The sequence below is a fragment of the Chrysemys picta genome, chromosome 22, assembly GCF_011386835.1.
Source record: "Chrysemys picta bellii isolate R12L10 chromosome 22, ASM1138683v2, whole genome shotgun sequence".
In the NCBI taxonomy this organism is placed as follows: Eukaryota; Metazoa; Chordata; order Testudines; family Emydidae; genus Chrysemys; species Chrysemys picta.
In genome coordinates, this window is record NC_088812.1 from 21,233,892 (window position 1) to 21,260,824 (window position 26,933).

The window sequence follows — 26,933 nt, forward strand, 5'->3', positions numbered from 1 at the left end:
TATTGGCGTTACATTGGCTAACTTCCAGTCATTGGGTACAGAAGCCATTTAAAGGACAGGTTACAAACCTTAGTTAACAGATCCGCAACTTCACATTTGAGTTCTTTCAGAACTCTTGGGTGAATGCCATCTGGTCCCGGTGACTTGTTAATGTTAAGTTTATCAATTAATTCCAAAACCTCCTCTCGTGACACTTCAATCCGTGACAGTTCCTCAGATTTGTCACCTACAAAAGCCAGCTCAGGTTTGGGAATCTCCCTAACATCCTCAGCCGTGAAGACTGAAGCAAAGAATCCATTTAGTTTCTCCGCAATGACTTTATCGTCTTTAAGCGCTCCTTTTGTATCTTGATCATCAAGGGGCCCCACTGGTTGTTTAGCAGGCTTCCTGCTTCTGATGTACTTAAAAAACATTTGGTTATTACTTTGGAGTTTTTGGCTAGCTGTTCTTCAAACTCCTCTTTGGCTTTTCTTATTACATTCTTGCACTTAATTTGGAAGCGTTTATGCTCCTTTCTATTTGCCTCACTAGGATTTGACTTCCACTTTTTAAAGGAAGTCTTTTTATCTTTCACTGCTTCTTTTACATGGTTGTTAAGCTACGGTGGCTCTTTTTTAGTTCTTTTACTGTGTTTCTTAATTTGGGGTATACATTGAAGTTGGGCCTCTATTATGGTGTCTTTAAAAAGCGCCCATGCAGCTTGCAGGGATTTCACTTTAGTCACTGTACGTTTTAACTTCTGTTTAACTAACCCCCTCATTTTTGCATAGTTCCCCCTTTTGAAATTAAATGCCACAGTGTTGGGCTGTTGAGATGGTCTTCCCACCACAGGGATGTTGAATGCTATTGTATTATGGTCACTATTTCCAAGCGGTCCTGCTATAGTTACCTCTTGGACCAGCTCCTGCGCTCCACTCAGGACTAAATCTAGAGTTGCCTCTCCCCTTGTGGGTTCCTGTACCAGCTGCTCCATGAAGCAGACATTTAAAGTATCGAGAAATGTTATCTCTGCATTTCGTCCTGAAGTGAAATGTTCCCAGTCAATATGTGGATAATTGAAATCCCCACTATTATTGAGTTCTTAATTTTGATAGCTTCTCTAATTTCCGTTAGCATTTCATCATCACTATCACCGTCCTGGTCAGGTAGTCGATAATAGATCCCTAATGTTATATTCTTATTAGAGCATAAAATTTCTATCCATAGAGATTCTATGGCACATGCAGATTTGCTTAAGATTTTTACTTCATTTGATTGTACATTTTCTTTCACAAACTGCAGCATAAGGACTGTCTGATTCCCTGTTGCCCTGTGAGGGCACCCAGCACACTGCAGGGGTTAGGGAAGATAATAAATAATAAAGGGCCCGTCCCCTTAGTGGGATCAGTTACTGACTTCAGTGATGTGAACTTGGCCCAAAAACCAGAAATAAGGGGACTAAAGAGGAAGATGCTGTGACCGAGTGTGTGTCAGTTCTGCTTTTGGTCTTGTTTCTAGTTAATAAGGAAGCTGCAAGAGTCAGAATCCCAGAGCTTGTCTTCTGAGCAGCCATGGGACGCCCAGGCTTCACATTTCCTCCAAGTAAGTAGAGCCGAGTTAGTGATGACAGAGCCATGATGTAGGGGAGAGTGTGGTAGGCAAGCCGCTATCCTCTGAATAGCTGGGAGTAGCCAGCTGGCAACTTATTGGAGATGCCAGGGAGGGGAAGCCAGAAGGGTTCTGTCCTCAGGTACTTCGGAGGTTCCCTGGCCTATCAGGGGACATCTACACAGCCTGTGGCAGGGACCCTACAAGCCCACCTTGACAGACTTGGGCTTGTGCTACCATGATAAAAATAGCTGTGCAGATACACTTTTAAGTTGTGGTTTAGACCAGCCGAGGCCCATCCCGCTCCCTACACTTCAGAGCCTGACCTCCCGTCCAAGTCACAACTTAGAAGCTCTGTGTACACAGCTACTTTTAGCACAGTCGCACGAGCCCGAGTCTGTCGAGCTGGGTTCTGAGCCTTGCTGCTGCAGGCTGCTGCGTGGTGTAGATGTACATTCTGTGACCAGTTGGGCTTCACAGGTGGACAAAGAGCAGCTGCAGCACCAACTGTTGTCTAAAGAGATTAGCAAGATACATGCTCTCCTGCAAACTTACTGTGCATCTTGCCCTACAGCAGCCTGGCTCATGGGAACCTTGGCATTGGTCAGCATGGAGCATATCTTACTCTGTGCCTCTCTATGCTAAAGTAAGGACTGTCAAATTCTGTAGGCCAGGTGGCTAATGCATTCTTACCTTGTTTTGAAAAGGCTGCCTGGCATTATGGCAAATATTCACTGAGAGCATTGTTTCCTGAAGGAGTAAAGAACAAACCTCCCACTGGAGTCTGACTCTGCTGGACTTACCACAGGGAGCCATGGAAAATGATGGGGATTGCTGGCACCCAAAGGCCTAGTTTTGGAGGCCATGGGTCTGCCCCTGTGGAACTGTTTAGGTCCTTGGGCCCAGCACACTACAGGGATCTCTCCAAAGGGAATGGTTACAGGCTGCAGCATAGACCAGACCCTGTGAATCCATGACAACCTATCCCAGGGCTTTCAGAAGCCACTCCCGACTCCCAGATGCCTCCTACAGAGCATCACAGGATGAGTCTAGAATGGAAAAATCCAGTGCCTAGCTTCCATTCTCCCCACCTCAATGAGGTCCAACTCCCTGATCCTAATTCTGATCTCCTAGGTCCCAGGAATAAATCCAGGGTAACTCTAATAAAAGTAAACAAATGGAGTCATTCCAAATTTACACCAGTGTAACTGAGATTAGGGTCAGACTCATACAAAGGTGCTTAGAATCCTTTATTTAGTAATGTCTCCCTCTGTTGTTTATTGCCATATCTTAGATTTTAAACAAGTTTTGTTCATCTTCTTTCAAGTGTTTTTCTTCCTTGGACTGTTCTGGTTTCTACCACCAGCAAGCGTCCAGAGGACAAACACAATTGGTAAGTTCTCCGGTTAGTGAAACATAATGCCTTGTGTAACGTTTCTTTGCCCATAATAAGTGAGTCCCATATAGATTGTCTGCAATGAAGCTGGTATTGGCTTGGAAGCTCACAGCAGCATTATCTGGACGCTAATGTGGGGTTCACTGCATCCGGGTCATGAGGAGTAGTGGAATGCCCAACGGGGTGGATACACCTCAGGTTCTAAACAGGCCCTGAAGGGAAAACCCAGAATTTTGAGAACAGGGCAGAATCGGTGTCAGGGATAATTTCTCCTTTTCTGTGTTTGTTTATTCATTCACTCCCTCTTTCTCCCTCTGAAACTCTTTAGGGTATTCAAGTTTTAGTCGGCTCATACTCTGTCCCATGGTGGACAAGAACCTCTTTCTGCTGTCATGTCCCACTGAGAGGTCTTTTAATAGTGTCACTGGGCCATACTGAAAAGCCAGAGGTGGGCCCAGAAAGCGGTAGCTGGAGATTTCCTATACTGGACTTCAGTACCTGGAGGTCTGTCAGAAAGGCGTGAGGGAGAATAAAGTAGCAGTAATTCTGGGTCTGTCCTTTTGGCAGCTTCCCCTTTAAAAAGCTGTTAGTATTACAGAATTGCAAATGAAAATTGAGATCATGATTACTTTAAGGGAGAAACTAGAAGCACTTGGAAATCCTACAAATGGAGCTAAGTCTTGAGAGGCACTGAGGACTGGCATCCAGGGCCGGCCCTAGACCAAATGGCACGCACCCATTTGTTAAGCTTTTAAATACCTTATTTTTATTGCATTTGTAGCCCATTTCATTACTTTGATGCATGATTTGTATGCGTGATTTATCCCTGTCTCATAAGACTAGCTGGTGATACTAGGGTTGCCAGGCGTCTGGTTTTCGACTGGAATGCCCAGTCGAAAAGGGACTCTGGCAGCTCCGGACAGCACCGCTTACCAGGCCATTAAAAGTTTGGTTGGCAGCGCAGTGGGACTAAGGAAGGTTTCCTGCCTGCCCTGGGTCTGCGCAACTCCTCGGAAGCAGCTGGCATGTCCGGCCCCTAGATGCAGTGGCGATCAGCGAAGCTCCAAGTGCTGCCACCGCTCCGAGCACCAGCTTCGCACCCCCCTTTGGCCAACGGGAGCTGTGGGGGTGGTGGCTGTGGGCGCGGGCAGCGTACACCACGTAGAGCCACCTGGCTGCGCCTCCGCCTCTGGGACGAACATGCCGGCCACTTCCGGGACGAGCGCAGAGCCAGGGCAGGCAGTAACCTGCCTTAGCCTCGCTGCGCCACCGACTGGGAGCTGCCTGAGGTAAGCGCCTGTCCAGCCAGAGCCCCCACCCTCAACCCCCTGCCCCAGTTTGGGTACCCCCCTTGTACCCAAGCTCCCTCCCCAAGCCTGCCTCCCCTTCCGCATCTCAGTGCCCTGCCCCATGCCTGAGCCTTCTCCTGCACTCCAAACCCTTTGGTCCCAGCCTGGAGCCCCCTCCTGCATCCCAAAACCCTCATCCCCAGCCCCACCCCAGAGTCCACACCTTCAGCCAGAGCACTCACCCCCTCCCACACCCAATCCCCTGCCCGAGCCCAGTGAAAGTGAGCGAGGGTGGGGGAGAGCAAGTGACGGAAGGAGAGGGGCTGGAGTGAGTGGGGGGCGGGACCTTGGGGATGGGTTGGAGCCAGGGTGTTCAGTTTTGTGCAATTGGAAAGTTGCCAACCATAGGCGATGCCCCGTTCCGTGTATAGTTGCGAGGGCGTGGCTGACAACATTCTAGGAGGCTGGAGGAAAATGTAGTTCTCAGAAAATGTGGGAGGTTCCATGAGATCCTATAAAGGTCCAGAACTTTCTAGGAGGCTAGTGAAAAATGAATCCACATATGGAATACCTGAAACACTTTACTTCAAACATTCTGGTTTCCCTTTTGTCGCTAAGAACAAAAACAGCACCCCAAGCCTGGCACCCCAGGTGGTTACCAGGGTCACCTGCCCCTAAATCCAACCATGCCACCAGTTCCCACTGAGGCTAAGAATGATGGGCCTGAATCTCTTTTCAAACACATCAGTGTAAATCAGGAGAAATGCATTGAAATCAGTGGCGGTCATATGGTGTAAGGGACAGGAGAAGGAGGCCCAGCATTTCACAATATCTCCCTTCAGTGATCGTATTAAAGGGCCTGAACCTAGACAGCCAGATTCTCAGCTAGTGGAAATTTCCGACACATCAGACAAGGGCAGACAAATAAACAGTGACAAGTTTTTAAAGTACAAATGCGAGAAGTCTAAATAATAGAATCATAGAATCATAGAATATCAGGGTTGGAAGGGACCTCAAGAGGTCATCTAGTCCAACCCCCTGCTCAAAGCAGGACCAATTCCCAACTAAATCATCCAAGCCAGGGCTTTGTCAAGCCGGGACTTAAAAACCTCCAAGGAAGGAGACTCCACCACCTCCCTAGGTAACGCATTCCAGTGTTTCACCACCCTCCTAGTGAAATAGTTTTTCCTAATATTCAACCTGGACCTCCCCCACTGCAACTTGAGACCATTGCTCCTTGTTCTGTCATCTGCCACCACTGAGAACAGCCGAGCTCCATCCACTTTGGAACCCCCCTTCAGGTAGTTGAAGGCTGCTATCAAATCCCCCCTCATTCTTCTCTTCTGGAGACTAAACAATCCCAGTTCCCTCAGCCTCTCCTCATAAGTCATGTGCTCCAGACCCCTAATCATTTTTGTTGCCCTCCGTTGGACTCTTTCCAATTTTTCCACATCCTTCTTGTAGTGTGGGGTCCAAAACTGGACACAGTATTCCAGATGAGGCCTCACCAATGTCGAATAAAGGGGAACGATCACATTCCTCGATCTGCTGGCAATGCCCCTACTTATACAGCCCAAAATGCCGTTAGCTTTCTTGGCAACAAGAGCACACTGTTGACTCATATCCAGCTTCTCGTCCACTGTGACCCCTAGGTCCTTTTCTGCAGAACTGCTACCTAGCCATTCGGTCCCTAGTCTGTAGCAGTGCAGGGGATTCTTCCGTCCTAAGTGCAGGACTCTGCACTTGTCCTTGTTGAAGCTCATCAGGTTTTTTTTGGCCCAATCCTCTAATTTGTCTAGGTCCCTCTGTATCCGATCTCTACCCTCTAATGTATCTACCACGCCTCCTAGTTTAGTTTCATCTGCAAACTTGCTGAGAGTGCAGTCCACACCATCCTCCAGATCATTAATAAAGATATTAAACAAAACCGGCCCCAGGACCGACCCGTGGGGCACTCCGCTTGAAACCGGCTGCCAACTAGACATGGAGCCATTGATCACTACCCGTTGAGCCCGACGATCTAGCCAGCTTTCTATCCACCTTACAGTCCATTCATCCAGCCCATACTTCTTTAACTTGCCGGCAAGAATACTGTGGGAGACCGTATCAAAAGCTTTGCTAAAGTCAAGAAATAACACATCCACTGCTTTCCCCTCATCCACAGAGCCAGTTATCTCATCATAGAAGGCAATTAGGTTAGTCAGGCACGACTTCCCCTTCATGAATCCATGCTGACTGTTCCTGATCACTTTCCTCTCCACTAAATGTTTCATAATTGATTCCTTGAGGACCTGCTCCATGATTTTTCCAGGGACTGAGGTGAGGCTGACTGGCCTGTAGTTCCCCGGATCCTCCTTCTTCCCTTTTTTAAAGATGGGCACTACATTAGCCTTTTTCCAGTCATCTGTGACCTCCCCCGATCGCCAGGAGTTTTCAAAAATAATGGCTAATGGCTCTGCAATCTCACCCGCCAACTCCTTTAGCACCCTCAGATGCAGTGCATCCGGCCCCATGGACTTGTGCACGTCCAGTTTTTCTAAATAGTCCCGAATCACTTCTTTCTCCACAGAGGGCTGGTCACCTTCTCCCCATGCTGTACTGCCCAGTGCAGCAATCTGGGAGCTGACCTTGTGTGTGAAGACAGAGGCAAAAAAATCATTGAGTACATTAGCTTTTTCCACATCCTCGGTCACTAGGTTGCCTCCCTCATTCAATAAGGGGCCCACACTTTCCTTGATTTTCTTCTTCTTGCTAACATACCTGTAGAAACCCTTCTTGTTACTCGTAACATCTCTTGCTAACTGCAACTCCAAGTGTGATTTGGCCTTCCTGATTTCACTCCTGCATGCCTGAGCAATATTTTTATACTCCTCCCTGGTCATTTGTCCAATCTTCCACTTCTTGTAAGCTTCTTTTTTGCGTTTAAGATCAGCAAGGATTTCACTGTTTAGCCAAGCTGGTCGCCTGCCATATTTACTATTCTTTCTACACATCGGGATGGTTTGTTCCTGCAACCTCAATAAGGATTCTTTATAATACAGCCAGCTCTCCTGGACCCCTTTGCCCTTCATGTTATTCTCCCAGGGGATCCTGCCCATCTGTTCCCTGAGGGAGTCAAAGTCTGCTTTTCTGAAGTCCAGGGTCCATATTCTGCTGCTCTCCTTTCTTCCTTGTGTCAGGATCCTGAACTCGACCATCTCATGGTCACTGCCTCCCAGGTTCCCATCCACTTTTGCTTCCCCTACTAATTCTTCCCTGTTTGTGGGAATAAGATGGGTGAACTAGAGTGCCTCATGTTAAAGGAGGATATTGATATAACAGGCATCATAAAAACCTGGTGGAGTGAGAACAATCAATGGGACACAATCATTCCGGGGTACAAAATATATCGGAAGGACAGAGCAGGTTGTGTAGGGGGCGGGGGAGGCGGGAGGGAGTGGCACTATATGTGAAAGAAAATGTAGAATCAAATGAAGTAAAAATCTTCAGTGAATCCACATGTTCCATAGAATCTGTATGGATAGTAATTTCATGCTCTAATAAGAATATAACATTAGGGATCTATTATCGACCACCTGACCAGGACAGTGATAGTGATGATGAAATGCTAAGGGAGATTAGAGAGGCTATGAAAATTAAGAACTCAATAATAGTGGGGGATTTCAATTATCCCCATATTGACTGGGAACATTTCACTTCAGGACGAAATGCAGAGATAAAATTTCTTGATACTTTAAATGACTGCTTCTTGGAGCAGCTGGTACAGGAACCCACAAGGGGAGAGGCAATTCTCGATTTAGTCCTTAGTGGAGCGCAGGATCTGCTCCAAGAGGTAACTATAACAGGACCGCTTAGAAATAGTAATAATAATATAATAACATTTAACATTCCTGTGGTGGGAAGAGCACCTCAGCAGCCTAACACTGTGGCATTTAATTTCAGAAAGGAGAACTATGCAAAAATGAGGGGGTTAGTTAAACAGAAATTAAAAGGTACAGTGAATAAAGTGAAATCCCTGCAAGTTGCATGGACACTTTTCAAAGACACCATAATAGAGGCTCAACTTAAATGTATATCCCAAATTAAAAAACACAGTAAAAGAACTAAAAAAGAGCCACCATGGCTTAACAACCATGTAAAAGAAGCAGTCAGAGATAAAAAGGCATCTTTTAAAAAGGGGAAGTCAAATGCTCGTGAGGTAAATAGAAAGGCGCATAAACACTGCCAAATTAAGTGTAAAAATGTAATAAGAAAAGCTGAAGAACAGCTAGCCAAAAATTCAGAAGATAATAAAATGTTTTTTAAGTACATCAGAAGCAGAAAGCCTGCTAAACAACCAGTGGGGCCCATGGACGATTGAGATACAAAAGGAGCGCTTAAAGACGATAAAGTCATTGTGGAGAAACTAAATGAATTCTTTGCTTCATTCTTCACTGCTGAGGATGTTAGGGAGATTCCCAAACCTGAGCCGTCCTTTGTAGGTGACAAATCTGAGGAATTGTCACAGATTGAGGTGTCACTAGAGGAGGGCTTGGAATTAATTGATAAACTTAACAGTAACAAGTCACTGGGACCAGATGGCATTCACCCAAGAGTTCTGAAAGAACTCAAATGTGAAATTGAGAAACTATTAACTATGGTTTGTATCCTGTCCTTTAAGTTGGCTTCTGTACCCAATTACTGGAAGATAGCTAATGTAACGCCAATATTTAAAAAGGGCTCTAGAGGTGATCCTGGCAATTACAGACCGGTAAGTCTAACGTCAGTACCGGGAAACAATTGTAAAGAATAAAATTGTCAGCCACATAGAAGAACATAAATTGTTGGGCAAAAGTCAACATGGTTTCTGTAAAGGAAATCATGTCTTTCTGATGTATTAGAGTTCTTTGAAGGGGTCAACAAACATGTGGACCTTATATAAATCCATGGTACGCCCTCATCTTGAATACTGCGTACAGATGTGGTCTCCTCATCTCAAAAAAGATATACTGGCACTAGAGAAGGTTCAGAAAAGGGCAACTAAAATGATTAAGGGTTTGGAACGGGTCCCATATGAGGAGAGATTAAAGAGGCTAGGACTTTACAGTTTGGAAAAGAGGAGACTAAGGGGGGATATGATAGAGGTATATAAAATCATGAGTGATGTGGAGAAAGTGAATAAGGAAAAATTATTTACTTGTTCCCATAATATAAGAACTAGGGGTCACCAAATGAAATTAATGGGCAGCAGGCTTAAAACAAATAAAAGGAAGTTCTTCACGCAGCGCACAGTGAACGTGTGGAACTCCTTGCCTGAGGAGGTTGTGAAGGCTAGGACTATAACAGGGTTTAAAAGAGAACTGGATAAATTCTTGGAGGTTAAGTCCATTAATGGCTATTAGCCAGGATGGATAAGGAATGGTATCCCTAGCCTCTGTTTGTCAGAGGATGGAGATGGATGGCAGGAGAGAGATCACTTGATCATTACCTGTTAGGTTCACTCCCTCTGGGGCACCTGGCATTGGCCACTGTTGGTAGACAGGATACTGGGCTAGATGGACCTTTAGTCTGACCCAGTACGGCCGTTCTTATGAAAAGTTATATTACATTTGGCCTTAATTTTCTTTCCACTCAGGGCAGAGAGAGCGAGCTCTGGGAGTGAGGATAAAATGTTTGTTGGGAGATACGATGTTTCTGGATCTCTCTATAAAGAGCCAAGTGGGATGTTAGCTGGGGGTAATGGGCAGAATCCTCATCTTTTGTAAATCAGCAAAGGTCTGTTGTAGTCAGTGGTGCTACACTGATTTACACTAGCTGAGGATCTGGCCCTATATAACTAAAAGGGAAATGAAGGAAACTTATTAAATAAAAGTTTTATTTAACTTTTTAAAATTGTAATTTTATTGCTCTGTTTCTTATATGTGTTTAATAAAAGGTTGTCTCTCTCTCTCTCTCTCTCTCTCTCTATTTAATGGTGGTGGTTGCAACAGGAGAAGGTGCCAGTGATAACTTGACACAAGACCCTCAACCACATTTATGTGTTTAATGTTGTAACAGTACAAAAGGGTTTTATTATCACCTCAGTCCAAGAGGCCCAACGCACCTGCCCTTATCAACACAACAGACTAAAGTTCTATTCCCAATGCTGGGAATGGTTGTAGGTTTTAACGGTTAGAGTACAAGAGACTGAGAGTTCTTCTGCTGATTTGTGGGGTTACTTTGAGCAAGCTCCTAACCCTTTCTGTGCCTTAGTTTCCCCCTCAGTGCAGTGGGGACAGTAATATTGACCCATCTCCTGGTGGGACTGAGAATTATTTAATGTCTGTCTGTAAAGTGTTTTGAGCTTAGACAGGAGGTGCTAGGGAAGGGCAAACAATTATTCTTATAGCTGAGTCCAAATCATTAAGTGAGCATCTGGATCTGAAATTTTTCTGTGTTTCCATGAGTGTTTGGATCCAGGATTCTGGTTCTGAACTATTAGAGAGACCAGGGACAATTGTCGAGTTCTGATCCAGATTGGAACATTCCCCGAAGTCGTGTTTGGTTCCAAAGCCTTTGTTGGGTGCTAAGCTCTCTAAGTTGTGCTTTTTAATTATTTAAAATAATGTTTACTATTAATAAAATATATTTTCATTTAGATTAAAATATAATGGGGAAAATTTCTAGCTGCATTAAGGTTTTTCAAGTACCTTTTCTTTTATTCTGGGCCTTAGGTTTTGGCCTGAACAAAGTTGATCCAGTCCCTTTTACTCTATCCACCTTTTGACAGTTTCCCTCTCCACCTCTAAGGATTTATTGCTATTTTTCCTTGCAGGCACATGTCAGACTGAGACTCTGGGAAGAGAATTCATCACCTCCTACATGGACGACTGTGGGAACTCTAGTCAATTTGAAGTGCAAATTGCTGGTTACTTTGCCTTCACTTCAGTGTCTGTTTCCATCTCCAATTACACGGGTGATGGGGGAAGGTTTGAGGAGAAGATTATGGTAAATCGGGGAGAGATGGTGCGGGTCAGCCTACCAGAGTCAGTGGGAATTAAGGGTGTTATCAAGTTCTCCAAGGTGGTCCTAGTCAAGGCTGACAAAGATATCTCAGTAGTGTCTGTCAGCAACAAAGATGTGAACCCTGAGACCACTGTGCTGTATCCTGTCTCCTGCTTGGGAAATGAACACTACATAGTTACTCCCCCTACAGAATCCTTAGATAGTTACCCAGAGTTCTCTGTTATGACATACGAAGACCGCAACCTTGTGACGGTCCATGTGAAAGGCAAGTTACGTTATGGAACACGGGTCTACTCCACTGGTGACACACTGAAAATTATACTCCTTGCTTTCCAAGGCTACCGGTTACAAGGCATAGCAAATGTGTCTGGCACCAGGATTGTCTCAGAAAAGCCAGTGGCTGTCTTGGTTGGCCAGGTGTGTTTCTGTACTAGCACAAAATGCAACCATGTCTTTGAGCAGCTCCTACCAGTTTGCAGCTGGGGTACAACATACATCATTCCTCCCTTACCCTGGCAGAAAGTAGATGAAATAGTCTACATCACTGCTTCCCAGAGCACAACTGTGTTGTATCAGCTAGGGGAACAGGCAGAGACTGTTACTCTAGCAGGAGGCAGTGTACTCCAGCGTCCTGTCAAGCCCTCGATCCCAGTCTACATCTCTGCTAATGTGGGCATCCAGGTGGTGTTCTACAGCGTGGGCGCAGCTATCCCTAATTCCTCCCACGCCTTCCTGATGAATGTTCCAGATGTTGCCAGTTACTGCCGGATGTATTCTATAAATGCCCAGGAGGGCTTCGAGAACTTTGCCTTGATGGTGGCCAATACAGCAGAGACTGGCGCCATCATCCTAGACAATCAGCCTGTAAGGGATGTGGTGTGGAACCGAGTCCCTGGCACTGAGTTAGTTTGGAGCATGCATATGCTTGCACCTGCCATCAGATCCCATGCTGTGGAACATCCCAGCTCTCCATTTGCGCTCCTGAGTGTTGGCACTGCCGCCATGGACAGCTATGGGATTCCAGGTTCCTGCAGGGAGGGTGAGTAGCATGGGTTTTAAATCTATTTTGACCACAGTTTTTGTCCATGCTGCAAAGAAAACAGTGTCACAACCAGGGAGGCAACCATGGGCCTGGTGTAAAGTCTGTTGATTTTGATAGAGCTCCATTGAGTTACACCAGCTGAGAATTTGGCCCAGCATGCCATCCTAGGCCACCACTAGCCACAGTTACTCCGGCTGTGTCCATACTACAGCAGTGACAGCAGCACAGCTACGGCACTGCAGCTGTGCCTCTGTAGCACTGTAGTGTAGACACTTGGTACAGCGATGGAAGGGGTTTTTCTGTCACTGTAGTTAATCCACCTGCCGAGAGGTGGTATCTAGGTTGATGGAAGAATTCTTCTGTCAACCTAATGGTGTCGACACTGGGCTTAGAACGCCTTAACTATGTCTCTCAGGGGTGTGAATTTTTCACATAGCTAGATCTACCTACGTTTTAGGTGTAGTCCAGGACTAAGATTGTGCCTGTGTTGCTAGCTGCACCCAACTAGTTTCAGCCCAGCTGATGCAGTTAGGCAGATGCTCACCAGCTGTTCTGAATTGGTTTAAGAACTGTTGCACTTTTCCTCCTACACTTGGTTGTAATGCCCTCTGGGTACCCAAGAGAATTTTGTGCCTGATTCTTACTTATGCCACTCCTGTGCTTTTGGCAGGGAATAGAAAGGGTGGAGGAAAAGGTAGCTTTAAGCCACCTTTGTGCTCTATGCATTCTGGGACCATGCAGGGATGCTGTAATTTACCCTCTGATTCCCATGGCCCCTGAGAACCAGAAAGTAGCTGAAGCATGTGGTGCATTCTGATCACATCCTTGATCTGCCTTGCATATGAAGCCAAGATCATGTAAAGGCCCTTCTACCAGTTCCACACTAGCTGTGGAGGGTCCCTCCACAGGGAGCATTCTTAGGAGCCATTTACACCCACTTTAACCGCCTTTTCCAGGCCAGCACAACATAAGGCTTTTAGTGTAACTGAGGCCTGCTGAACACCTGAAACTTCAGTCAACCATAAGTCAGCCTAAGCCTCAGTGTAGGCAACACTAGGTCAACAGAAAAATTCTTGACTTGTCCTAGCTACCAGCTCTCAGAGGTGGATTTACCACAGCAATGGAAGAACCCTTCCACCACTGTAGTCAGTGTCTACACTACAGCTGCAGCTGTGCCACTTTAGCGTTTCTAGTGCAGACATACCTTGATGAGACTCAGGCCTTTTAGAAGTACAATAGCAGGGTTAGAACACTTCTGGGGAAGGGAAACGTCTCGAGTATAGATGTAACAGCAGTCATCTGGTTTATCACCAAGGATCAAACCCATGATCTTGTAACTGCATGACCCCCTACTGTTTGAGCTGAGGGATGAACTCCCATAGCTAGGAGCTGTGGCAGAACCAGCCCCTCGGTGGACCAGCCCCTAGAGGACACATAACACACACTGATCAATGAGCTACACAAGCAAAGCTTAAGTGAGTATTAACCAGGTGATGTGTGGACACGCACCAGGCTTTTAGGGCCGAATGTATTGCTAAATGATTACAGACTCAGTTGAAAGTTGTGAGATAGACAGGGCTTAAGGGATCAGTGGAATTAAAGGAAGAAAACACCTGCTGGGTTTCAGTAGATCATCAACTTCGTATTCTGGTAGCAGGGCCGCCCAGAGGATTCAGGGGGCCAGGGACAAAGCAATTTTGGGGGCCTCTTCCATAAAAAAAAGTTATAGAATACTATACTCTCGTGGGGGCCCCTCTGGGGCCGGGGACCTGGGGCCCCACTTGATCCCCCCCCTCCTCCCCGGGCGGCCCTGCCTGGTAGGAAGAAAGAATGGCCCTTGTGGCTAAAATGCTAGGCTAGGACTCAAATGATCAAGCTTCCATTCCCAGCTCTGTCCTAGAGTCCCTGTGTGTGTGGCCTTAGTGTGTCACTTAGGCCAAGGTTTTCAAAATTGCCTTTTGATTTTGTTGCCTAACCTGAGACCTTAAAGGCGCCTGATTTTCAGAGGGTGAGTACTCAGTACTTTTGAAAGTCAGGGCCCTTTTAAATCAAATCATGAGACACTTCTGAAAACCTTAGCCCTGCAGATGTTGACCTGATGTAATTGTCCTGCCTCTCTTTCTGTTGCTAGATGTTACCTTTAAATGCCAGACTGAGACTCTAGAGATAAAAGAGCAGATGGAGATGTGCAAAGATGTCTTTCTGCAGGTACATGGAAGGGGTTTATTTGGGCTTTGAGGGTTTTCACAAAGAGTACACACAAAACTTTGAGCCTGAGAATTCTTGCTTATCCAGGGTTTACCACTGACTGCAGTGGGAGCAGAATCAGTCCAACACAAAGTGCTTCTGAAAACTTGACCGTATCATGCTTAGGTGTGTGATGCCCCCACTGTACATCAGAGTTCTGCAGTTAAGGCACCAGCCAGAGATACAGGAAGTCAGAGTTCGGATCCCATCTCTGCCCCAGACTCACTGTGTGACTTTGGGCAATTTTCTCAGTCTCTCTGTGCATCGGTTCCCCACTTGTAGAAGGAGGATAATAATCCATACAAACCCCTGTGAGGAAGGGAAGGAGAAATTCATTAATATGCATGAAAGCTTCAATACTATGTGAAATATCAGCGTGTCTGTGGGCTTCACCACACTTAGCCTTAACATGTCGTAATCTGTAGCATTCCAGTGGGACACCCAGCCAGCCACAGGTCAAAGCAACATCGCTATGCAGAACCATTAACCTTAATTTTGGGTGGCGTTTCCATGCTTTCAGAAATAACCCATTTTCTCTGATTGTTCTCCAGGGGAGCACCAGTGAATTTTGCTCCTTCGTGAATTCAACCTTAGTGAATTTGGAGACCATGTGTGCCCAGGACAGAGCAGTATCGCTGCAGGTCAGAGGTTCTGCCCCTACATGTGTGGAATAGCAGTCTCACTTTGGGGGCTGCTCTTCAGAAAAGGGGTGTGTGTGCGCATGTGCATGCTCTCTAGCTTAAGTGGCAGGGGATCTGGGTTCTGTCCCCACTGGTTCTAAGAAGATCCAAAGTCTCTCGGGGGTAACACAGAGAGAACCTAGATGCCTGCTGATTTGTTGCAATGTTCTCTGGCACCTACACTGAAGGGACCAGGGATGAGGAGGGAATGACACAGGGCGTTAGCCCTCCCCTGGCTTCAGCCTACTGTGGAGTCCTGAGCAAGCCTCAGTAGCCTCACTCGCTCTGTAAAGGGCTCCCTCTTTGAGAATGCTGCAGTCCCTCTGAGTGGGGAAGGTCACTATGAACCCGTATGTCCCTAAGAGGGTCATTGTTCCCCTGGGAGTCTGAAGAATGTAGCTCATGAACCACTGAAGTCCTCCCTCCTTCTCAGGGTGTTTCCTTTCCCAAACTCAGGAAGTTGCTGGCCCCTTTGGTTCCTTCCTGAATAGCTTCACTCTCAGTGCTGGTGGGAACGAGAACAAGAGGGAAATTGCCTCCACCATGACGTTCCTCCTGCAGAGTGTGGAATTGGCTGCACTGACAGCTGCTTTGATGTCTCCGGAGATCACGACCCAGACCGTGACAACAGAGTCTATGGGTGAGGAGGATGGGAGGCTCCCACATTGCCTCGTGCAGGCTGTGAGATAGTGGGTTATACTCTTTTCAATACAGAACACCACTGCATCCTCTCTCAGGGTTTATAACACAGCCATGGGTGGCAGGTGAATGAGCCATTTAGAGGCTAGTCCCCGGCCCCTCCCTCTCTGCCCAAGGCCCATCCCTCCCGTTGCACCCCCTCTCTTCCACTGGCACCCCTACCCCAGCCCCGTAGCGCGGGGGGGGGGCAGCACAGTGGGAGCACCCCCAGCCCTGGAGCACCGGCCAGTCAGATCGTTCCCCACTCCAGCGCCGGGCGGATGGGCAGGCAGTGTGACGTGGCATGGCCCTAACCCCAACCCCAGCCCTCCCAGCCGTGGGCCTTGGAGCCTGCCTGGCCCAGCCTCTCAGCCACAGAAGAGCTGGAAGGGAACTGGAAGCAGGCAGGAGACGGTCTGGGGGTGGAGCATGGGCGGGGCTATGCCAGGCTGTTTGGGGAGGCACAGCCTTCCCCGGCCTATGCTACCCACCACCCATAAACCCAGCCCAGGGGCTTTGCAGCAATGGCAGCTGCCTGAGAGGGTTTTAAAAGCAATGCCAATCTCCTGTCGCCACAGGCAGCTGCCATTGCGTCCTCCTTTCACTTCCTGCCCCAGCAATACCCCTTCCTGCTGCGTCCCCTGCTAAAGCGCAGAGGTGAGGCAGCAGGGAGAAGTTGCCTTCTGCCTCTTGGCACATTGACATCTTCATGGGGACAGACGGATGATGGATCATAGAAGGTCAGCCAGAGGGGCTCAGGGAAACACAGAGAAATGGAGGTGAGGAGAAAGGGGGAAGGGGTGGTGGGATTCCGAGAGAGTGGAGCTCCAAACCTGCCTTGCCCTTGCAGCAAGAGGCTTTGCCATTTCCCTCCCCAGCAATCAAGACGCTCCTCGTTGTCCCAGCTGCTGGTCCCTGTGATGAGGTCTTCAGGCTGAGAGCTCAGGAGGAGACAATGGACATTCACTGCGATACGATCACCAGAGCAGCCACAGAAGGTACCATCCTAGTGCTTCCCAGGCACTCACCCCTTTAACTAGACACCAAACCCCAGCCCTAGTTCTCCCCTTCCTCTCGCCCCAGGCTGGCTTGCTTGCCTCTGATATCCTGACACTAGTGTGGACCTTGTTGGCTGAGCCAGTGTTTCTCAGGCCATTGAGCTCTGCAGGGCTCTTCATTCCTGGTTGTCCTGCAGCAAGAAAACCGAGCAGTGGGAGGGGCAGGGAGGAGAGAGAAGCTTTGATAGGCATATGAACTGGTCCAGAGAATGGAAAGATCAGAGATCCGTTGGCCCAACACATGATGTTCTGATGATGAGCCCAGCTAGGTCCCAGGTTGACGTGTGTGACGTCCTAGAATGGAACCAGGATAATATTTACCAATTTTACTCTGATTTTCAGGCAAGTATGACCTAACTGGGACTGGTTCTTAATTCTTTATCACCAGGGAAAGCTCCTCACTAACCAACCCCTCTGCCTCTCCTAACCAAGAAAAACTATGGCTTCACATCAGTGCCTTTCACCTAGGACTGTCTATGTAGCTGTATAATGTGCAGTATGGGGGTATGATTTCTAAAGAGCACTAACGTACTGTGCATTAATTGGTCTTTATAGACCCTACTAGTGTGCACTAAAGGTTCCCTAGTGTGCTTTAATGTACATTAGTGCACTTTAGGAATCACACTCCCATAGTGCACACCAATGTTTCCAACACAGAAGTGCTTCTGTGGAAGAAGAGGGAGGAGGCAACATGCTATAGTAGTTAAAGCTCAAACTGCTAGCCAGGACTCCTGGGTTCTTTCCCCAGCTCTTCCCCACACTCACTGTGACCTTTGGCACCTGGCTTGCTCTTTCTTTGTCTCAGTGTCCCTGGCTCTATGATGAAGTATCATTTCATGTTTTCAGATTCTGTGGCTGTTGCTTTTATTTCTTACTCCACCCTGGACTCCATCATTGACAAGAGATTTCTCAACGAGGGAGATCTAATGGCTGATGAGAAATTGAGGAATTTTCACCTGAATTCCAGGGTGGTGAGTGGGGCTGTCGGAGCTGGGAGGCTCATGAACCTCTCCAAACCTGTGAACTTCACCCTGCGCCATAGACAGGTGAGTGTAGATCCTTTTACTTTGTTTTGTGCCCGGGGCTCCAGTTGGTCACTTAAAAGGTGCGTCTCCTGCAGGGCATTTGAGTTGTGTTGCCTTTCTGGACTGAGGAACAGTTATCTGAGAAACAGAGGGAGCTTCTTCAGTCCTGACACGGGGGCTGTTTTGCTGGAGGACGTTACATAGGGTTCACACCAGGCCTGATTGGATTATGATTCATCATGTAAAACGCTCAAAATAACAACTGTGCCTGGCTCACCCCTTAGAGCAGGAATAATTGGAAAGCAACTCCCTATAGCAGTGGTCCCCAAACTTTTGAGGATCACCCCCCCTTACCCTGTCCACACCCCTCCCTCTGAGCTGGGGCTGGGTTCAGTCCACGGTTCAGGGGCAGGGGGAGAGGACACGGACAGGGGTAAGGGGGCTGAGGCTGCGTCCGCAGCGGGGTTGGGTCTGGGGGGCGGGAGCAGGGCCAGAGCCATGGCCGGGGGCCAAGGTTGACGTTGGGAGTGAAGCAGCAGCTGGGTTGTGGTGGGGACCAGCAACTGAGCCCATGGCCAGGTGCGGCTTCGCTCCCAGCCCCTCCCCTGCTCCCAGCCTGGGCCCTGGGCCAGAAATGGAGCCGTAAGGGGCTGGAAGTGGAGCCATGCTGAGGCTGGGGACGGTGTCAGACATGGGGCTGGAAGTCAGGGATGCGGCTACGGGTGGGACTACAGCAGAGCTCAGGGTGGGGAGGGGCTGGGTTGTATTCTCATTCCGCCCCTCCTGGGGGCTGACCCAGGACCTGTCATGTCCCTCAGAAGGTTCGTCTATGTCCCCCTAGGGGGGCGCACCCCACAGTTTGGGAATCTCTGCCCTATAGATAGCAGAGTTCAGGGAAACAGCATGAGATGGTGCCTTCTTTGATGAAGTAATGAACTTGCTAGAGTGCATGTGGGTATTTGTGGGCAGGTGTGTGAATGCCTTTTAATGGCTCAAAACAGGGCTGCCCAGAGGATTCACGGGGCCGGGGGCAAAGCAATTTCGGGGGCCCCTTCCATAAAAAAAAGTTGCAATACTATAGAATACTATATTCTCGTGGGGGCCCCTGTGGGGCCCGGGACCTGGGGCAAATTGCCCCACTTGCCCCCCCCCCTCCGGGCAGCCCTGGCTCAAAATGGAACTGCACAATTGTGTGTCATAGACCCTACAGTGCTCAGAGTTAAGGGAATTATCACTTTAGCTCCAGGATCAGGGGCTTGTGCTATTGGAGCTGGAGGATCTTGCTTGTATTTCCACTGCCAATGGGAAGTCCCAAATGGCTGTTACATGCAGCACAATGAAAGCCATGAAGCCGTTGGTGAGATCAGGTTTATTACTGTCTATTAGAGATGTGTGACAAAAGAAACAGTATTGTCCCCATGATCCAGTGAGGATGAGGATGGGGTGTTTTTGTTTCCAGGCAAAGAAAGAGGAGGAAGAGGCTCTCTGTGTTCACTGGAAATTCATCGCTGGGAAAGGCACCTGGACTCCAGACGGCTGCACCGCTCTGTACACGAACAGCACTCACACCATTTGTAGCTGTAACCATCTCTCCAGCTTCGCACTCCTTATGGGTCTCTCACCGGAGTGGCGGTATCTCACTGTCAGACTCAGATCAAAGGGCTGGACTCTGAGCTCCTTACTCAAGTAGAATCAGTGGGAATTTTGACGGAATGAATGCTGAGTAGGAACCTCAGAGTATAATCCATGGCCAGGGCAGGCTGCAAAAAGGAGAGCAGATTCCCCTAAAACTGCTGGTTAACTCTGTAGTTAGAATCACCAACCAGTCACAATCTGTGCTCCGGATCCCCCACACTGGTTATCGAGAAGCTGAAAAAAAGAAATCCCTTAGCCCCCTTTATTGCATTCCAGTTTCTGGCCCCCAATCAGCAGATAGGTCCAGTAAAGTGAGAAGTTACTTAAAACTCTATTCACTTAACAAAATGTTCCTCTGATCCCCAAAGGGGCAGCCACATTGCCAGGGCAATATTAGTTTGGATTAGTGTGGAAAATACCACACTGCCAGCCAGTCCTTTAGTATCTAAAACTAGTGGTTTTATTATACATGAAAAAAAAAGAAAAGAGAGCTGTTAAATGATCAGAGCAATCTGATACATATGACTTCAAGGTCCAAATATCAGGTTCATAGCAGTGTTGGCGAGTTTGCTGGCTTGTAAAGTCCCTCTGGAACACACCCAAAGCTTAGAGAGGGTCTATCAGACCTTTGTCCGTTTGTAGAGAAGTTACTGCAGAGGTGAGATGCAGGATTGAAGACATATGGAGGTGATGCAGCTGCCTTTTTATATCCTTTTCCATATGGTTTGTACTTCCTCTATCCCATACACAAGCTCACAGCACATGGGCATGGAAAGATACTTAGAGTCCCCTGTCCATAGGCATGTCCCTACATGTCCTGCTGACTCATGGGCATAGCCCCTGGCTTCTCTCAATGGGTCCATTGTAGAGCTTAGCGGTTCTCAAACTTTAGCAACCCAAGGATCCCCATTTTGATTTAAAATTTTTCACAGACCGCCAACCCCCCCGCTCAGCCCGAGGCCCCACCCCCATTCCATCCATTCCCCCAAGGCCCCACCCCACCTCTTCCCGCTCCACCCCTTCTCCTCCTCTTCCCTGCTTCTTTCCACTGCCTCCCCTGAGCGCCCCCTATCCCCGCCCCCCCCAGCGCCTCCTGCATGCCACTGAATAGCTGTTCCCCAGCGTGCAGAAGGCACTGGGAGGGAGGTGGAGGACTTGGTCAGGGTGGCCTGTGGACCCCCTGGAGTACCCTCACGGACCCCAGTTTGAGAAACACTGGTATAGCTGATTACCCTTGATGGGCCATCAAACAGACTGTATAGTGCTGATGCCAATCTGTCTGGGGGTGTGACCTAGAAACACAGCACAGATATATCACACATTTATAATGCACGATGCAAAGATGATACATGCTTATAAACAAAATTAGCATACTTAGCAAATCATAACTTTTTGACTGATATCATACATGGCATATCTTGTAAGATTCATTGCAATTTTGTAATATTGGTATCCATAATATTATAAATGGTCACCCATATTCCATAGAATCACAGAACTGAAAGTGACCTCTCAAGGTCATCTAGTCCAGTCCCCTGCACTCAAGGCAGGACTAAGTATTATCTAGACCATCCCTGACAGGTGTTTGTCTAACCTTCTCTTAAAAATCCCCAATGATGGTGATTCCACAACCTCCCTAGGCAATTTATTTCAGTGCTTAGCCATGCTGACAGTTGGGAAGTTTTTCCTAATGTTCAACCTAAACCACCCTTGCTGCAATTTTAGCCCATTACTTCTTGTCCTACCCTCAGAGGTTAAGAAGAACAATTTTTCTCCCTCCTCCTTGTAACAACCTTTTATGTATTTGAGAACTGTTATCATGTCCCCTCTCAGCCTTCTCTTCTCCAGACAGAACAAATCCAGTTTTTTCAATCTTCCCCCATAGCTCATGTTTTCTAGATCTTTAATCATTTTTGTTGCTCTTCCATCCCCAACGAAGAGTTAGCACTGAATTGAATTTCCTCTGTCTCTGTTACCTCTCATAGAATCATAGAATATCAGGGTTGGAAGGGACCTCAGGAGGTCATCCAGTCCAACTCCCTGCTCAAAGGAGGACCAATTCCCAACTAAATCATACCAGCCAGGGCTTTGTCAAGCCTGACCTTAAAAACCTCTAAGGAAGGAGATTCCACCACCTCCCTAGGTAATCCATTCCAGTGCTTCACCACCCACCTAGTGAAAAAGTTTTTCCTAATATCCAACCTAAACCTCCCCCACTGCAACTTGAGTCCATTACTCCTTGTTCTGTCATCTGCCACCACTGAGAACAGCTTAGCTCCATCTTTGGAACCCCCTTTCAGGTAGTTGAAAGCAGCTATCAAATCCCCCCTCATTCTTCTCTTCTGCAGACTAAACAATCCCAGTTCCCTCAGCCTCTCCTCATAAGTCATGTGCTCCAGACCCCTAGGCATTTTTGTTGCCCTCCGCTGGACTCTTTCCAATTTTTCCACATCCTTCTTGTAGTGTGGGGCCCAAAACTGGACACAGTACTCCAGATGAGGCCTCACCAATGTCGAATAGAGTGGAATGATCATGTCCCTCGATCTGCTGGCAATGCCCCTACTTATACAGCCCAAAATGCCGTTAGCCTTCTTGGCAACAAGGGCACACTGTTGACTCATATCCAGCTTCTCGTCCACTGTAACCCCTAGGTCCTTTTCTGCAGAACTGCTGCCTAGCCATTCGGTCCCTAGTCTGTAGCAATGTATGGGATTCTTCCGTCCTAAGTGCAGGACTCTGCACTTGTCCTCGTTGAACCTCATCAGATTTCTTTTGGCCCAATCCTCTAATTTGTCTTGGTCCATCTGTATCCTATCCCTACCCTCCAGCATATCTACCACTCCTCCCATTTTAGTGTCATCTAAAAACTTGCTGAGAGTGCAGTGCACGCCATCCTCCAAATCATTAATGAAGATATTAAACAAAACCGGCCCCAGGACCGACCCGTGGGGCACTCAGCTTGAAACCGGCTGCCAACTAGACATGGAGCCATTGATCACTAGCTGCTGAGCCCGACGATCTAGCCAGCTTTCTATCCACCTTATAGTCCATTCATCCAGCCCATACTTCTTTAACTTGCCAGCAAGAATACTGTGGGAGACCGTATCAAAAGCTTTGCTAAAGTCAAGGAATAACACATCCACTGCTTTCCCCTCATCCACAGAGCCAGTTATCTCATCATAGAAGGCAATTAGGTTAGTCAGGCACGACTTCCCCTTGGTGAATCCATGCTGACTGTTCCTCATCACTTTCCTCTCCTCTAAGTGCTTCAGAATTGATTCCTTGAGGACCTGATCCATGATTTTTCCAGGGACTGAAGTGATGCTGACTGGCCTGTAGTTTCCCGCATCCTCCTTCTTCCCTTTTTTAAAGATGGGCACTACATTAGCCTTCTTCCAGTCATCTGGGACCTACCCCAATCACCTTGTGTCTTCAAAGATAATGGCCAATGGCTCTGCAATCACATCTGCCAACTCCTTTAGCACCCTCGGATGCAGTGCATCTGGCAGGGCCGCCCGGTGGGGGGGGGGCGGCAAGTGGGGCAATTTGCCCCAGGCCCCCACTAGAATATAGTATTCTATGGTATTGCAACTTTTTTTTATGGAAGGGGCCCCTGAAATTGCTTTGCCCCAGGCCCCCTGAATCCTCTGGGTGGCCCTGGCATCCGGCCCCATGAATTTGTGCTCATCCAGCTTTTCTAAATAGTCCTGAACCACTTCTTTCTTCTCAGAGGGCTGGTCACCTCCTCCCCATACTGTACTGCCCAGTGCAGCAGTCTGGGAGCTGATCTTGTTCATGAAGACAGAGGCAAAAAAAGCATTGAGTACATTAGCTTTTTCCACATCCTCTGTTACTAGGTTGCCTCCCTCATTCAGTAAGGGGCCCACACTTTCCTTGACTTTCTTCTTGTTGCTAACATACCTGAAGAAACCCTTCTTGTTACTCTTAACATCTCTTGCTACCTGCAACTCCAAGTGTGATTCGGCCTTCCTGATTTCACTCCTGCATGCCTGAGCAATATTTTTATACTCCTCCCTGGTCATTTGTCCAATCTTCCACTTCTTCTAAGCTTCTTTTTTGTATTTAAGATCAGCAAGGATTTCACTGTTAAGCCAAGCTGGTCGCCTGCCATATTTACTATTCTTTCTACACATCGGGATGGTTCGTTCCTGTAACCTCAATAAGGATTCTTCAAAATACAGAAAGCTCTCCTGGACTCCTTTGACCCTCATGTTAGTCTCCCAGGGGATCCTGCCCATCAGTTCCCTGAGGGAGTCAAAGTCTGCTTTTTTGAAGTCCAGGGTCCATATTCTGCTGCTCTCCTTTTTTCCTTGTGTCAGGATCCTGAGTTCGACCATCTCATGGTCACTGCCTCCCAGGTTCCCATCCACTTTTGCTTCCCCTACTAATTCTTCCTGGTTTGTGAACAGCAAGTCAAGAAGAACTCTGCCCCTAGTTGGTTTCTCCAGCACTTGAACCAGGAAATTGTCCCCTACACTTTCCAAAAACTTCCTCGATTGTCTGTGCACCGCTGTATTGCTCTCCCAGTAGATATCAGGGTGATTAATGTCTCCCATGAGAACCAGGGCCTGTGATCTAGTAACTTCTGTTAGTTGCTGGAAGAAAGCCTCATCCACCTCATCCCCCTGGTCTGGTGGTCTATAGCAGACTCCCACCACAACATCACCCTTGTTGCTCATACTTCTAAACTTAATCCACAGACTCTCAGGTTTATCTGCAGTTTCATACTGGAGCTCTGAGCAATCATACTCTTACATACAATGCAACTCCCCCACCTTTTCTGCCCTGCCTGTCCTTCCTGAACAGTTTATATCCATCCATGACAGTACTCCCGTCATGTGAGTTATCCCACCAAGTCTCTGTTATTCCAATCACATCATAGTTCTTTGACAGTGCCAGGACTTCCAATTCTCCCTGCTTGTTTCCCAGGCTTCTTGCATTTGTGTATAGGCACTTAAGATAACTCGCTGATCGTTCCATTTTCTCAGTATGAGACAGGAGCCCTCCCCTCTTGTGAGCTCCTGCTTGTGCTTCCTCCCGGTATCCAATTTCCCCACTTACCTCAGGGCTGGCTTTGGTCTCCTTCCCCCGGTGAACCTAGTTTAAAGCCCTCCTCACTAGGTTATCAGCCTGCTTGCGAAGATGCTCTTCCCTCTCTTCGTTAGGTGGAGGCCGTCTCTGCCTAGCACTCCTCCTTGGAACACCATCCCATGGTCAAAGAATCCAAAGCCTTCTCTCCGACACCACCTGCGTAGCCGTTCGTTGACTTCCACGATTCGACGGTCTCTACCCAGGCCTTTTCCTTGCACAGGGAGAATGGACGAGAACACCACTTGCGCCTCAAACTCCTTTATCCTTCTTTCCAGAGCCACGTAGTCTGCAGTGATCCACTCAAGGTTATTCTTGGCAATATCATTGGTGCCCATGTGGAGAAGCAGGATGGGGTAGTGATCCGAGGGCTTGATGAGTCTTGGCAGTCTCTCCGTCACATCGTGAATCCTAGCTCCTGGCAAGCAGCAGACCCCTCGGATTTCCCAGTCGGGGTGGCAGATAGATGACTCAGTCCCCCTGAGGAGGGAGTCCCGACCACCACCACCCGCCGCCTCCTCTTGGTAGTGGTGGTCATAGAACCCCCATACCTAGGACAGAGCATCTCATGCCTTCCAATCAGTGGAGTCTCTTTCTGCTCCCTTCCCTCAGATGTATCATCTACTCCACTCTCCACATTTAGTACCTCTGGAGAGAACATGGAAATGATTGCTCACCTGTATCTCCATTGCTGGTACATGGATGCTCCTCTTTCTTCTTCTGGAGGTCACATGCTGCCAAATTTCTTCACCTTCCCTCTGTCCCCACTGCAGAGTCTGCTCTGATTCTTCAGAACATTGTGCCTGTAGAAACATATCCTGATGTCTGTCCAGGAAATCTTCATTTTCTCTTATGCAACGCAGGGTCGATACTTGTTTCTCCAGACCTCGAACCTTCTCTTCCAATATGGAGACAAGCTTCCACTTTGTACATACAAAGTCGTTTCTGTCCTGTGGAAGAAAGACAAACACGGCACAACCTGTGCTGGTTACAACAGCTGAACGCTCACCTTCCATATTACCTGGGAAAGGGTCCAGAAGCTTTGTCTGGAGGGAAAAGTGGAGACTTATATCTGGAAAAACCTCCCTGCTCCAGTCCCAGCACGAGATTCCACAACTGTTATCTGGAAGTGGACATTACTGGTTTATTCGGAGCAGCCTCCATTAGCTGCTACTTTATGGCTTACCTGTGTGTGGGGGGGGGGAAGGGAGCGGGCTTTGTCTACACTTGTTTAGTTATTTTCCTGCAAGTGATGTCACTTCAGTGGAGGCAGGCTGAATATTCCAGACTCTGTACTATTCCTGAATAAGGACCCAGTCCTGAGCCCATTGAAGTTGACTGGAGTTTTCCCATGGGATTGACACTCAATGTATATTTGTTTTGCTGGCAGGTGAGTTGGGGAGACCCCTCCACTTCATCTCTGTGAAACAGTCACCTCTCCAACCACTGATGTTTATCATACAGCCGGCTTTGCTGTGCCAGTGGGGCAGGTGCTTCAGCCGCCATTCTTCACCACAACTGCATACACAACCTGGAAGGGGAAGCGGGATTGGAGCAAATCCTCTCTCTGATCCAAATCCACAGCTCCTGAATTCAAAGGCCACCCTAGGGTTGTAGCTGGGTATCTCTCCCAGATTTAAAGGGCCAGATGCCAGGTCAGAGAGCAGTTATTTCTTAGGGAAAGCACACCATGGCGGGGGGGACGGGGGCGAAGGGGCTTGCAGACCCTTGTGTGCTATGTGTGTGAGCTAGCTCTGCTCTTTAACTGTAATGTGTAAATAATAAAATAACCTGCTTATGGACCTTGGTTGCTTCTTTGGTTTGAGGGTTTGCTATCACGGTCGGCCTGTCCTGGAAACCTAGGGCCCAATTCTAAAGCCTCTTTATGCCAATCTGGCAGTGTAAAGGGGCTTTAAAGTGGGCAGAAATGGCCCTGTGATTAACCTTCCTGTGCAGGAGTCCTTCCTGGCTGCTGTAGAGCTGTCATAAAATCTCTACATTAGCCCCACTCCCAGCCCCTGGCATGGGGGTTGTGACTGGTGGGGTGGAGGTGCTGCTGAGGGCATGGCTGAAGCACACTGCTTCATGGCTATTGTCTGCTTCCCACGGCCCAGAAGGATCCCTGAAAATGCACTAGTTTACCCCAGCTGAGGACCTGGCCTGTAATGGATTTTCAGCTCCAGCGCTGTCACTGCACCACTAT

General features: G+C 47.9%; 1 protein-coding gene across 1 annotated transcript; it reads left to right on the forward strand.

Annotated features, from left to right (window-relative positions):
* The first annotated feature begins 1,492 nt into the window (after positions 1–1,492).
* LOC101936433 (IgGFc-binding protein-like) lies at positions 1,493–26,532 on the forward strand. Its single transcript, XM_005312590.4, has 10 exons — positions 1,493–1,581; positions 2,915–2,980; positions 11,066–12,295; positions 14,430–14,506; positions 15,097–15,186; positions 15,682–15,865; positions 16,782–16,901; positions 17,808–18,007; positions 19,446–19,618; positions 26,121–26,532. Exons 1-10 carry the CDS (start codon positions 1,551–1,553, stop codon positions 26,122–26,124), a joined length of 2,175 nt encoding a protein of 724 aa, XP_005312647.3. The 5' UTR covers positions 1,493–1,550; the 3' UTR covers positions 26,125–26,532.
* Positions 26,533–26,933: the final 401 nt, after the last annotated feature.

Bases quoted from the DNA above. Each gene is read 5' to 3' on its own strand.
- LOC101936433 (XM_005312590.4), top strand. From the start codon at position 1,551: ATGGGACGCCCAGGCTTCACATTTCCTCCAA. The intron at 2,981-11,065 runs GTAAGTTCTCCG...TTTTCCTTGCAG, and splicing joins CCAGAGGACAAACACAATTG to GCACATGTCAGACTGAGACT. The intron at 12,296-14,429 runs GTGAGTAGCATG...TTCTGTTGCTAG, and splicing joins TCCAGGTTCCTGCAGGGAGG to ATGTTACCTTTAAATGCCAG.